Source organism: Dryas octopetala, chromosome 4, assembly GCF_963921425.1.
Source record: "Dryas octopetala chromosome 4, drDryOcto1.1, whole genome shotgun sequence".
NCBI lineage: Eukaryota > Viridiplantae > Streptophyta > Magnoliopsida > Rosales > Rosaceae > Dryas > Dryas octopetala.
The window spans coordinates 24,709,717-24,722,981 of record NC_141369.1 but is presented as its reverse complement, the minus strand read 5'-3'; the positions used below and the strand labels follow the sequence as shown (position 1 = coordinate 24,722,981).

The 13,265-nt window shown below is 35.9% G+C and overlaps 1 protein-coding gene and 1 pseudogene across 1 annotated transcript; both read left to right on the top strand.

Moving 5' to 3' along the window:
• The first annotated feature begins 3,292 nt into the window (after positions 1–3,292).
• LOC147288698 (UPF0725 protein At4g28920-like) lies at positions 3,293–6,426 on the top strand. Its single transcript, XM_086241715.1, has 4 exons — positions 3,293–3,582; positions 3,721–3,861; positions 3,980–4,175; positions 6,119–6,426. Exons 1-4 carry the CDS (start codon positions 3,358–3,360, stop codon positions 6,175–6,177), a joined length of 621 nt encoding a protein of 206 aa, XP_086097841.1. The 5' UTR covers positions 3,293–3,357; the 3' UTR covers positions 6,178–6,426.
• A 956-nt stretch (positions 6,427–7,382) lies between these two features.
• LOC147288697 (phosphoglucan phosphatase LSF1, chloroplastic-like) lies at positions 7,383–11,865 on the top strand (annotated as a pseudogene).
• Positions 11,866–13,265: the final 1,400 nt, after the last annotated feature.

Here is a 13,265-nt window from a genome sequence, read left to right as displayed (position 1 = left end):
ATATAAATTATAAAAATGTATATAGAAATGTATTTTAAGATATAGAAATGTATAAAAATGTAATATTTAAATTAAATGTTATATATACTCGGTTCGGTTCGGTAAACCGACGGTTCTAGGATCTGAGAACCGGAACCGGAACCGAACATACCGGTTCGGTTGCAAACCGATATCTCGGTACGGTTTCTCTCCGGTACGGTTATTCTCGGCATCGGTTGGAGCGGTTTCGGATACGGTCTCGGTTTTTCGGGCAAACCGACCCAGCCCTACTTAAGAGTAAGAGAGCAAATTTGTTCAACTCCATCACCACCCTATTAAGTTTCTGCCACGTGTCATCTGAAGTAACTATAATAAATCATAGTTAATTATTCTAATTAATGTATTAAAATATTTTTATTGTTAAAACTTAAAAGATAAAAATAATTTAAAACCAAAACATAAAAAAAAATGAAAGAACCCATCAGCTAGCCCAGCCGCCACAATCGCAGGAACCCACCTCCTCCCCCTCCCATCTTTTCGGCATCCCCTCCTCCAACGCCGGCAACTCCTCTTTTTACTCCGGCCGGTCACATGGGAGATTTTTGGGTGAGAACTCCATGAGACGTTTCTCTGCAATCTGCACTATGAAGGTGATGATGGGGTTTGGTTTGGGCTTAATCCCCCAAAATCCGATCGTCGAGCACCCACCTCTGCGTCACTGCCGATCACATTATGATCGGATGACGCCGATCTACAAGGTCCTAGCATCGTCGTCGTCGAGTGACGTTGGGAAGGATACCTCTGAAAATTCAAGCATTATCCCAATCTCAATGGAAGCCCAAAACCCACAAAAACAACAACCAGCTGCAGAAGATCAACATGACCCACAACCTCCAAACCATGTAGATCTTGTCTTGGATCTAAGCCTCTCCAACAAAGAATCTGATAATGGGTCAAACCCATAACTCAATCTCATTCATTGCTTTGATTCAACTACATCAGTTCTTCAGAGACTAGTGATCCTAAAAGAGAAAAATAGAGAAAAGACAGAGGAGCAGAAAAAGAAACAACACAGAGAGAGAGAAAGAGAGGAATATAAGGAGAGAAACAGAGAGGAGGGGTGAGTGGTGGCTGGTCGGAGTTGGGTTGAGATGTTGCCGGCGTTGGAGGAGGGGATGCCGGAAAGATGGGAGGGGGATGAGGTGGTTCCTATGATTGGGGCTACTGGGCTAATGGGTTCTTTCATTTTTTTTTTTTATGTGTTGGTTTTAAATTATTTTTATCTTTTTTACAATAAAATATTTTAATACATTAATTAGAATAATTAACCATAGTTTGTTAGTGGCCAAAAAAAAAAAAACCATAGTTTGTTATAACTACTACAAATGACACGTGGTAAAAACTTAATTGGGTGGTGAGCATTTGCTCTCTAAGAGTAATGCTAGAGACCCCCATTTTATGTTGGCCATTTTAACCCCCACTGACGTGGCAATCAATCACGACTATTCATTCAAAAAAGTATATTAAAACAAAAGTGCTAAGTTGCTAATAAACTGCCACTTAACATGACATGGGAGTTAAATTGGAGGTTTGAAGCATTATTCCCTTGTTAAATGCCCAAAAAACAAAAGAATCTAAATTTTTTATGATTACAAAAACTATATTTCTAAAGGTTTATTGATTTTAACTACTAAATTTCAATAATTTTTTATTTTATGTATCAAAATTAAATAGCATTTTAAATTAGGTACTAGTTGAAATGTCAAACAAAATAATAAAGTAAAAGGTATTAAAATTTACAAATATTACATCACATGCCACTATAATAAAAAAAATAAAAATAATATTACATCACAAATATTACATTAATTTACACTATATTGTATTAAAAAAAAAAAAATCAATTCAGTCACAACTTAACTGTGACTGTCATGGTAAATTGAAATAGATAACTCATACCACTATACTATGTATTATTTTGAGTAAAAATATTATTTTGACCTCTATTTATACTATATTATAGTATAATTTCTCTAAAAAAAATTCAATTAAGTTACAACTTAACTGTGACTGTCTCACAGATGTGACTGTCGTTCAGTCACAACTAAATTTGAAGTTATGAGTGTCGTACAGTCATAACTAAATATGAAGTTGAGACTACATTAGCAAATTTTTAAGATAATATAAAAGCCTCAAGGGCAATTTTGTCAAAACCTTATAAATTTTAACTAACACCCATCATATGTGGGTCAAAGGACAAAAATGTCAAATGAAAAAAGCTCAAATCAAAGGGGCCAACATATTTGTGACATAATCTACAAAACTACATTTAAATTTGGTAGTTCAATTGAAATATTATATAGTCTTCATGTTATACTAAAAAATTATTAAAATTTGATATTTAATCATAATTTTCTATATTTCTAAAGATCCAAGCAATGGAACATTTGTATTAGCAAATAGAAAATTTACCATTTGATATTAGAAAAAAAAAAAAAAAGGTCTTGAAAACCAGTGGCTCAATCCCACGCCATCAATCCAGTAAATAAATTCCATAAAAGTTAAGAAAAATCTGGTAGATCAATCCTAAGCCACCTTGTACAATAAAGAGGAGAGAGAGAGAGAGAGAAGTTGTGCTGCAACGTGCTATGTAGAAGACTTAAGAAGGCGTGTTATGTAGCGAGCTCCTTTTCAACCGTGCTATGTAAGAAGGCGTAGTGAGGAGTTTTAAGAAAATCGGTGTTGCATAGTCCCACTTAAATGCAATTCGGTATGTCCCCAAACACAAGATAATGAGTTATTTAACACAATCCCACTTAGCCCTGTGTAACAAATCCAGCCTAAGAGTAATGCTAGAGACCCCATTTTATGTCCGCCATTTTAACCCCCACTAACGTGGCAATCAATCACAACTATTCATTCGAAAAGTATATTAAAACAAAAGTGCTAACAAAAAGAATATAAATTTTTTCTGATTACAAAAACTATACTTCTAAAAGTCCAAGCAATGGAACATTTGTATTAGCAAATAGAAAATTTACCATTTGATATTAGGAAAAAAAAAAAAAACACAGTCAATGTATTGAAAATTATAAAAGCATTATCTTAATGCAGTTAGCCCACACGTTTTTTTTTTTTTTTTCTCTCTTGACGGCCCACAATAGCAAAATGGCTACCCATGAGTAAAAGCCCAATCCGTTGCCCAAATAAAAATAAATGGTCAAGAACGCTTCAAATGGCACAGATCAGTCCATGGCCCAATCAATGTCCCAGAATAAACCGCCTCATCCCTCACATATAATAGATTTGCCTCTCCTTGATTGAAGAATCAAAAAGCGTTTGTTTTCTACTTTTCTTTGGTTCTGCGTCTCTGTGTGAATGGCGACCCTTTCCGCGTCCTCACTCAGCTTCGGATCGGAGGATTTCGCGCCTCCAGAAAAAAAGCCTAGAACGGAGTCCGGCGACGGTGATAAAAATGTTTGGGAAGAGTGGCCCAAAAACAAAAAAGATGTTTGTGAAGAAAAAGAAGATGCCGACAGCGATTCTAGTTCTGTACCTGATGAAGAATATGACGAGTATGCGAAACAGGTTAAGGATAGCGATGTGAGTGCTTCCTATTCACTTTATAATGATCGATTATTCTGTGTTTTTATTTTCAAACCCCTTTGTCTGTATATGTTTATGTATATGTTAGGGTTTTGTCAACTTACAATCTTTATGGATGTCTTTTTGGACGAACAGGGTTTTGATGTTGATTACTTTGATAAGATGGCTAAATATATGTTTGGTTCAATTCGACCATATCCACTCATTGACTCTTCTGTTATCAAAAAACTCATTCCTCTTACAGAGTTAGCGATAAAGCATTTCAACGAGAAACAGGTTGATGTTTTTTATTGTTTTTTTCTAAGGAAATTCGTGTGCCTTCGCTGGTTTTTTCTCCTCTTTAGAATTAATTTGTGTGATGCTTAACATTTTATTGAACAATTAATTTGTGTAGGATGCGAATTTTCAGTTTGTGAAGCTTCTGAAGCTAAACACAGGGGGGGGTGGTTGTGGTGTCAACTATTATATTACCTTTGAGGCAAAGGATATAGCTGAAAATCAAACTAAAACCTTTCAAGCTCAGGTCTGGTATGGAGTAACCGGTATCGAGGTGGAGTTGTGTAGGCTGAAACCCCCACCCACCAAGCAAGGTAAATTAATTATTCTATAGCTCATTTCAATTTCTTTCTATTCAGTTTGTCAAAAGTTTTATAATGCTTTGTGCACTGACATGTAACTATAATTCACCCCAAAAACAAAATTTTTGAGGGACATTGAAGTTATGTCTTGGTAGTATATGAAGAAAGATTACTTGGTTTTGGTTTTTGAATGCATAGAAAAATTTCACAGTTTTCGTTTGGCAAAATCATAGTTCAAGTAGCATGTTTAAACATTTTTCTTCTTGTTATCATCATCAACAACAACCCAACAAACAATAATCAGGAGATGAACACGTGTGTGAGCATGAAAGAGAGTTTACGCTACCAAATTAATGAAACATAATTGCAACATATAAAACCAGGCACTTGTGTCATTCTCAACTATTCTGTTTTGATTCTTATAGTTGCAACATAATCAGAATGTTTTGAATCTTAATGAAAATGCCACCACATTATTAGAAATTTAAGGAAGCTTTTGACGAAATGCCAATGCTATGAATTCAAATTGTATTCTGTGCTTTGTATTTATATGCCTTTAATATGTGAATAATGTTAGCAGTTTGATACATAATATGCCACTTTCAAAAGATCAATAATGGATTTGGATAAAAGACCCTAACGAATGATTTTAAAGCATAACCGAGTTGCAGGACCAAAAAAATAAAGCAGGTCTAAGTTGAGAATTATCCTGTATTGTTAAGTTGAGAATATAAGTTGTATATGTAATGAGATGCAAAGAACTTTTAACAAGATGAAACTGCTTTTACTTTTTCCATATTTTTAAGGGATAGTTGCCACAAGAGGGTCATAGTCATGTGCTCATTGCATGCTTGTTGTTTACCAAAAACTCTTCCTCTGTACACCTTTTTCTCTCTAAAATTTCCTGTCTTCGTGTCTAGATCATCGAAAACCTTACACACTGAGTGATAAATGTGGGTTCTTGGGTCATTTTAATGGTTTGAATACTGACAAACATTATTTGTTTAAAAACATTCCTTTACTGTTTACTAACAATCATTGTTTCTATTTCGTCCAAGAGTTTGTGTTTCATTACGTGCTTAAATATTCATGCCTGGATCGATCTGCTTAGGTGAGGTTGGAGAAGGTCGTAGGTTCAAATGTTACCATCAAAATAATATGTTACCTCATTTGATTTTTTGTGATTTATTCTCACTTATTCCAAATTTAAGTTTTGGAAACAAGTATAACAAAGATATAAGATGTTTTATATTTCAAATGGATGTCAGTTGTGTGCTGTGCTTGAAATGTCAAGGGTGAAGAGGGCGGTAGTGCTTTTGGCACTATTAATGCTGGTTTGGATGATGATGACGACGACAACTGTGAAGATGATTGATAACTCTTTTCTTGCACTTTTCGTCGCTTAATCTTTTTAGTATCTGATTTTGCGTACTAGAAAGACCACTGAATGTGTCTATGCTGATCTTTTGGGCACATTACTTGTGTTGGACGGTTTGTTTTACTTAAATAATTGCTCAGGGTTTTATTAATATTTAAGTTTTCACAAAACACACTGATGCAGCCATGGAAAAAGGTCCTGTTTTTTTTTTTTTGGTGAAATTTAGTTTTTGCAACTTTGGGATTTTGATATACGAGGCCCATGTAAATCATTTGTTAAATCAGGTCGTAGGTATATGACTCTTTTTGTGCAGTGACCAAACTTTAATGTTATGAGATCCTTTGTAAAATCTTGTGTGTGTTTTTTCCCCTCGATTTTCAAGGGTAGTTTTGTAATTTAATTATAGGTAAAATGTGATGGGAGGAAAAAAAAATATTTTGAGATCGTTAATAAAATATTGAAATTGCCCAATGTACCTAACATTGTGAATCAGTGAGTTCAATAGGTCTAGAAGGCTAGCTGCTCATTAACATTATTCTGTTTGCGGTGCTGATGTCATTGCTACTCTTGTTTGCAGGTGTTGAAGAAAAAAGTGGTGTTGATGACAGTACTATTGGTTGCAGATGCAGCTGCTGAAGATTTCACATTGGTCATATGAAAAAGTGGTTTTATTTGAATAAAATAGAAGTACTCTCGAATCTCATAGGAATTAGAATGTTGGATTAGTGCTCTATGAGCTAAATTATGTGCTAAATGTTGTTTGTAAAACTCCTTTAAAACTATGTTTATTGACAGCTTATATGGAACTTTGTGAGTATCAAGATAACTTTATTTGTGGAGCTTGCGTAGAAACACATGAAATTAATTAAGATTATTATTTTGTGATCCGAGAGGTCAGGATTGGATCATGCATATGCTTCGGAAGAGCCTTGGAAATTGTGCTGCACCATCGCTTTTCTTCCATCTATGGTTGAACCATTCTTACATTTAGTTTAGTCTTTGCTTGCTCTTGATTCTTGAATGAAATATTCAAAAGATAACTAATTAAAGTCGTGTCATTAATTTTGTAGTCTCCTTGTTTGTGTCTTATAATATTCATTCATTTCTTGTAACCCAAGCACACATCATTTGTCAATAAGAACTTCCTTCTAATAGAGATAGTAATGTGGTATCACAAACAAGAAAAGTGAGAGACTAGAGTCGGTTAAAATATTGAAATATTGAGATGTGGGACCCTATTTTTTGTCATATTCGTGATTTCACGTCTTCTTATAATATAAAAGTTCTTATTTTGTATGTCAATTATATTAAACTTTGATCAAATTATATTAACGTAAAAGAAGTCAAACTAAGAATGTGTAAAAATAAGTGTTCTTAACCAATAAAGTTATAAGTACCCACGATTATAATACATAAATCTCATTGATCTTCGACATGAAAAAAAATCATATGATTAGTAGAGGCGCTGGAGTAGGAGATTTCTGAATTCACTAAAAAATATCTCGCCGGTTAAACCCCAAAATAAAAAATATCTCGCGGGAATGCATACATGTCCACAGGCTTCTCGAAACTTCTTGTGATTTACATTTACTACTCTACACTCGTTCATCATCAATCCTAAATTACAATATTACCCTTTGAGAGTGAAACTCGTCTTCCGTGGCGGGCAGTGATTGGTTAAAAGCTTTTCATACTCATCCGACGTGGCAATGTTAATAGGGAAACGAAAGAAAGTGATGGAATGCTCGTGAGTGGTGATCATAGGCACGTGACCCATATCTGAGAACTGAGAACCAGAACCAGATGCTGGGGCCCAGCATATAGAAATCACACAGCGAAGAGTTATGGATAGCTGAGAGAGTGAGAGAGCTCCAACTCCTCAGTAACAAACACTCTAACAGAACAATAACGGTAAGCGCTTCGAAAAAACGTTAGCAATTTGATTTCTCAACAAGATGTTCACTCTGCAACTGCCGAGTTGCAGAGCTCTCGATCGATCGTCGCCGCCGTTGCTCGACGGCCGCTCTTCCTCATTTTGGGGCCGATACGACGCGTGCTTCGTCAATGGCCGTTCCACAACCAGTCGTACAGAGAAGCTCCGCTCCAATGGCGGAACGGTTAGGGTTTTCGCGATGTCGAGCGGTGGTTCGTCTTCGTTCAAGATGAACTTGAACGAGTACATGCATGGTCACTCTCGAGAAACCGCTCGGAATTCGCTTCGCACTCTCTGTCGACGGCAAAATCTTCGTCCACGCCCTCAGGAGAGGGGTATTTTCGTCTTTTTCTCTCTCTCTCTCTTCTTTCAATTAAAGTTCAGAGCTTTTGATTCTGTTTCATTGTTTCAGTGAATAATGTGTTTTTCTTTTTTTTTTAATCATATCTGGTAGGGTAATGCGGAGAAGTCGAGGATAGTAATGGTGGGTGACACATTGAAGAAGGCTGGTGATTCGTCTGGAGGCAGGCTTGTTGTGACCAACGACTTTGGTGATACACAGTATGCCATTAACCTTTTAATTTCACATTGATCAGTCTTTGATTAACTGATTATTAATGTCAAGACTAAAAATGTGAGAAGTAATGCTAAAATTGAACGATATCTTATATGGGTTTAATTCATATTTATGTTTTGAATTTTTCTATTTTTGGAACACTTCTTGGCCAATTGGATGACAATGGATTTTATGGATGAATCTGAAGGGCAGAGTTTACACAGGAAATATTGTAGGTTGAGTGTACTGAATGCTGGTTTTGGAGCATAATATACTTCTTTACTGTGCATGTGATTAAGTGTCTAAATTAGCCTTTGAAGTTTTTGAATTTTGTATATGATTCAACTGCGAATGATTGTCTGTTCATCATTTTTTTGTTTTTATTTTTCTGTCTTTGGTTTCTTCAGGAAGATGCTGAAGGAGAAAACAGGATCTTTTAGCCTGGTTCTCGAAAGACCATTCTCTCCTTTTCCAGTTCAACAACTGATTGTTTTGAATGACCTCGATAATCTATTCAATAGAGATCGAGTTCCTGTTGCCACTTGGAACAAGACTGTATTGGCGTCAAATTTGCAACCATCTACCGAAAGCAGTGGGAACTCTGGTTTTGTTACATTCACCTCGAAGTTCCTAAAATCACAAGGATTGAAGTTTTTGAATGACGAAAATGGTCGTATTCAATCGCAAATGCAGAGGAATACTCTTGCCCAACCCATGAGGCAAGTTGTTTGTATCTTTGCTGAAGAGGAGCCTGGAGATGGAGAATGGAGAATGGGCTCATGGAAATTTCCCACTAGAGGAATTTATTGGGGCACTGGAAAGCTCTAAAGGCGAGCTATACTATAATCGCTCTCTTGGCATGCGCTACAGTAAGGTGTGATTTTCATCAAATTCTTTGTTCTATATTCTTGTATTGAAACTAAAGAATGGATAATACTTTATTCTTTCGATAACATCTAGTTTATATGAGTAGCAATTTTCATTAAATTACTCATTTATTATGTTGTTCATTTGTTAGATTACAGAGCAAATATATGTTGGATCATGTATACAAACAGAAAAGGACGTGGAGACTTTGTCAAATGTTGCGGTGAGTGCTGCTTCACCTTGTATTTTTATGCAAAACGGCATTTCTGTGATGTGTGTCATTGGAAATATGTAGTATACACATATATGCATTGTGCCGGCTTATATTGAAATGGTTTGCAGATTTTCATGGTGGCAAAGGAACATGTTCTAGTTCTTTGCAATTTATTTATTTGGTCCATTGCATGTAATTAAACAGCCTTCACAAATAATTATCTCATCTATTGATTGTTCATCGCACAGGGTGTTGTTTTTATCCACGTCTTTCTTTAACTGCTATGAATTCTTCGTACAGGGAGTTACTGCTGTACTGAATTTCCAAAGTGGAACTAAGACAGAAAATTGGGGCATCAATTCCAATTCAATAAATGAATCATGCCAAAAATTTAATATTCTGATGATCAACTATCCAATAAGGTAAATAGATAAAAGGCTCTATGCAGTATTCTATTTATTGATGAAAGAATTCGCCAGATCTTGCTTTTGAGGTCAGTTCTATTCGTGGAGGAAGTGCGAGCATGGGTGCATGTGTTTGCATTTGTCAGTTTCTGTAATCATTTTATCAAGTACCAATTGGGAAGAACATAAGCTCTTTTCATGTATTGCTAAAATTTTAACATCTGGCTTATTTTTCTGGACATTTAGCTGAAATGCATTACTGATTTCATATACTTTCTACCGAAGGGTGAATAAAAATTGAGTCAGGTTGTTATTGCCTCACAATGTAATGCTAACTTTAGAAATGGAAAGGGAAGTCCTGAATGGGTCAGAATGCAATGCTTTAATAGCTTACAGCTCACTTTCTAAAATGTCTGCACCTTCTTTTTGCAGGGAGGGAGATTCTTTTGATTTGAGGAAGAAACTATCATTTTGTGTGGGATTATTATTACGCTTACTGAAAAAGAATCATCGTGTTTTGTTACTTGTACTACTGGTTTTGATCGATCTCCTGCTTGCGTGATAGCGTGCTTGCGTGATTGCGTACTTGCGTTGGATGACTGATACTTCCCTTCATGCAACTTACAATTTTGTCACTGGGTTGCATTTATGTAGGCCTGACAGGTTCTTCTCATTGACCATCCTGTTTGTAATTATTATATTGTCGACTTAAAACAAGAGTACTTGATGCCGTAGAATCGTGGCCATAATTTATGTGTTTGTTGAAAGAAATGTCATAATTCCTTTGCTTGTGACTATGACTTATATCCCTAAAAAAAAATCCTTTCTTGTGATTAGGGGTATTTTTGCAATATGTTAACTGGTGAAGAATATGCTTGAAATCTTAATGCAGACCAGCAATTGCTTGGGCAACATGGGATCTTATAGCCATTGTGGAAAATGGCAAACATGACGGACCTGCAACACATGCTGTGACATTTGTATGGAATGGGCAAGAGGTAATTGACAATTTCAGTTTCAACTCTAGTGTGCTTTTAGCAGTGATTGTGGTCAATGTATAGATCTGAAGGGACAATGTCATTAATTTTCTTTCTCAATGCCATATTGACCTAGGACAAATTCTGTGAAGAGTTTTAAGCATGTAGTCTTTAAAGCATTATACCTGCTATAATTGAATAGTAATTGAACTTCCTTGTTTTTTCTGGTCTTTCCTGTATCCATCGTCCCTATTACAGGGTGAGGATGTAAACTTGGTTGGAGATTTCACTGCAAATTGGAAAGAACCAATTCAGGCAAATCACAAAGGTGGATAACGATTTGAAGCAGAAGTTGACTTTCACGAGGAAAGTAAGTAAAAAGCATTGGATTACTTATCTTTTGATTGTGATAAGGATAAAAATATGAGATTTAATGACTCCTGGTTAACTTCAGTGCTTGAAAATTTTTCAAAGCTCATGCACTGTGATTTCAGTTTCCTTGATTACAATTGTTATCTAAACCACATAAATACATTAATACGTAGATGTGTAGATTTCGAGTTTTATATGTGATAATTCTTTTACTTCTTTCATTTTTTCCAATTTTTCTTGGAGAAAGCTTATCTTGAAAATATTGCTTGGCCTTCAAGTATTATTACTACAAGTTCATTGTTAATGGGCAATGGCGGCATTCAACCTCCTCCCCAGCTGAAAGGGATGAACGTGGGAATCTCAACAATATAATCGTGATTGGCGATACTGCCGGTGTGAGACCTTCTGTTCAACAACAGAAAAAGGTTAGTGCATTATGTATTTCTTTTCACATAAAATGTTTTTGTTTTTATATAAATTTGAATATGTACATGAAATCCTTGCGCCTGTGTTCTCATTCAATAAGCAGATAGTGGACTATATATAGATGCTTTGTTTCCCAAATAACCATTCATTTATTCTAGTAAATACTTTCTCTGATGCCCATCACTTCTGGGGCCGTGTCTCCATTCTAATGGTTATTTAATTTATTGTTTTAGGATGCAAATGTTGTGAAGGTGATTGAGAGGCCATTGACAGAAAATGAGCGCTTCGTGCTGGCAAAAGCAGCTCGTTGTGTTGCATTCTCTATATGCCCAATTAGACTAGCTCCAAAGTAGGTGGCAGGGACTTCATGTCGTGGTCTTACATTTTTTGAGACTAGAAAGTATGATATTAATTCCCTAAAAATAAGAGTACATTTTGTAACTCGATGTAATTGGTTGAGGTTGTTTGGTTGATGCCTTAGATTGGCCTTGACAATTTTAATAAGTGTGTTGTTTGTTGCACATTTATTCATGGTATGCTATCTGTGAAATGTCATCAGCCAGGTTATCTTGTTATGATGATGGGTATGAAATTTCAAATAGAAGTCAAACTTTCTATACACCCACCTGTCACAATTTTATTGGGTTGTGACACCAAATGAGATATGAGCTGGCATTTCGGATATAGGTGAGTTTCTCTCCTCTTCCATTATAGATGACACAAGGATGTCAACATAATGTCTCATAAATGTCGACATATAACGCAATGGCTTCGGTCCATGTCGAAGCTTATAGTATTAGTAGGAAGCTTACATTACTACATGTACTGAACAAACCCCACCCTTCTCTCTCTGCCCGTGGTGTTCACTTCACTTCTAAGCTAGCAAAGTATTGTTATCTAACCACTATTGCCTTTCTCTTGGTTTCAACTTTGATACTCGATTCCACAGTCGCGGTTGCCAATCAGAAGCAGGTGATGATGGATTGTTTTGAGATAGTTTGGGTGGCTTAGCTTGGGTTTTGGACTACTTGTAAAGGCCGTAGAATTGCCTATTTTGGGCTAAGTTGGACAGAACAGTATTCTTTGACAAAGACACTGTGGGTGAATATGGAGATGCCCACAAACAAAGTCACATCACATTCCCAACAAAGCAAGGGCAGTCATAAATTGCATATACGATATGTCACAAATAGAGAAATACGATGTTGGATCCAGGAGAACCAAGTTTTAAGGATAGGACCTTATCTCTGCAATCCATCCACCCATCATGTCTGTCACATGCCAACCATTAATTCCACTTCACCCAATTTTGTTTTAATTATTTGATCACATTTTGGCAATTTTGTGGTAGCCAAAGAATTATATATAACTTCATTCACTTTTTTTATCTGCATTGTATTATGTACAAAACGGGAAGCTGTAAAAATGCTGTACTTACCTAGCTATTTGAACTTCAAACATAGCCAGTTAGAAGCCAAATAATTGATGTTAGAAAGGTTAATTTGGAGGTGCAGGTACATTTCATGAGTTGGAATGGAATAATGTATGAAGCTACATTTCACTATTGGAATGCATGCACGAGATGCATCTAACTCATCTTTACTTCATTATACATTACACAGATTATTCCAAATTTGGATGATTGGATCCATCAATCTTAACATAGGATAGCTAGGTAGGAATAAAATGAATGCATGCCACAATCACAGCGTACGTGGCAAACAGGTATTGGGTATGCATGATATATGTAGCAATTTACGAAGATGATGGATTAATGAGATGATATAATTTAGTGTGTGATGAGCAGTGGCGGAGCCACGTGAGGACCGGGGGGGACATGGGTCCCACTCAACTTTTGGAAGAAAAAGACATGGTTTATTGATTTCATAGTTTTTTTTGACTAAAAGATCCTTAAAATATCAGTTCTGACTTAAGGTCTCACAGACTCACACACGTACTTTTCTTTTTTTATTCG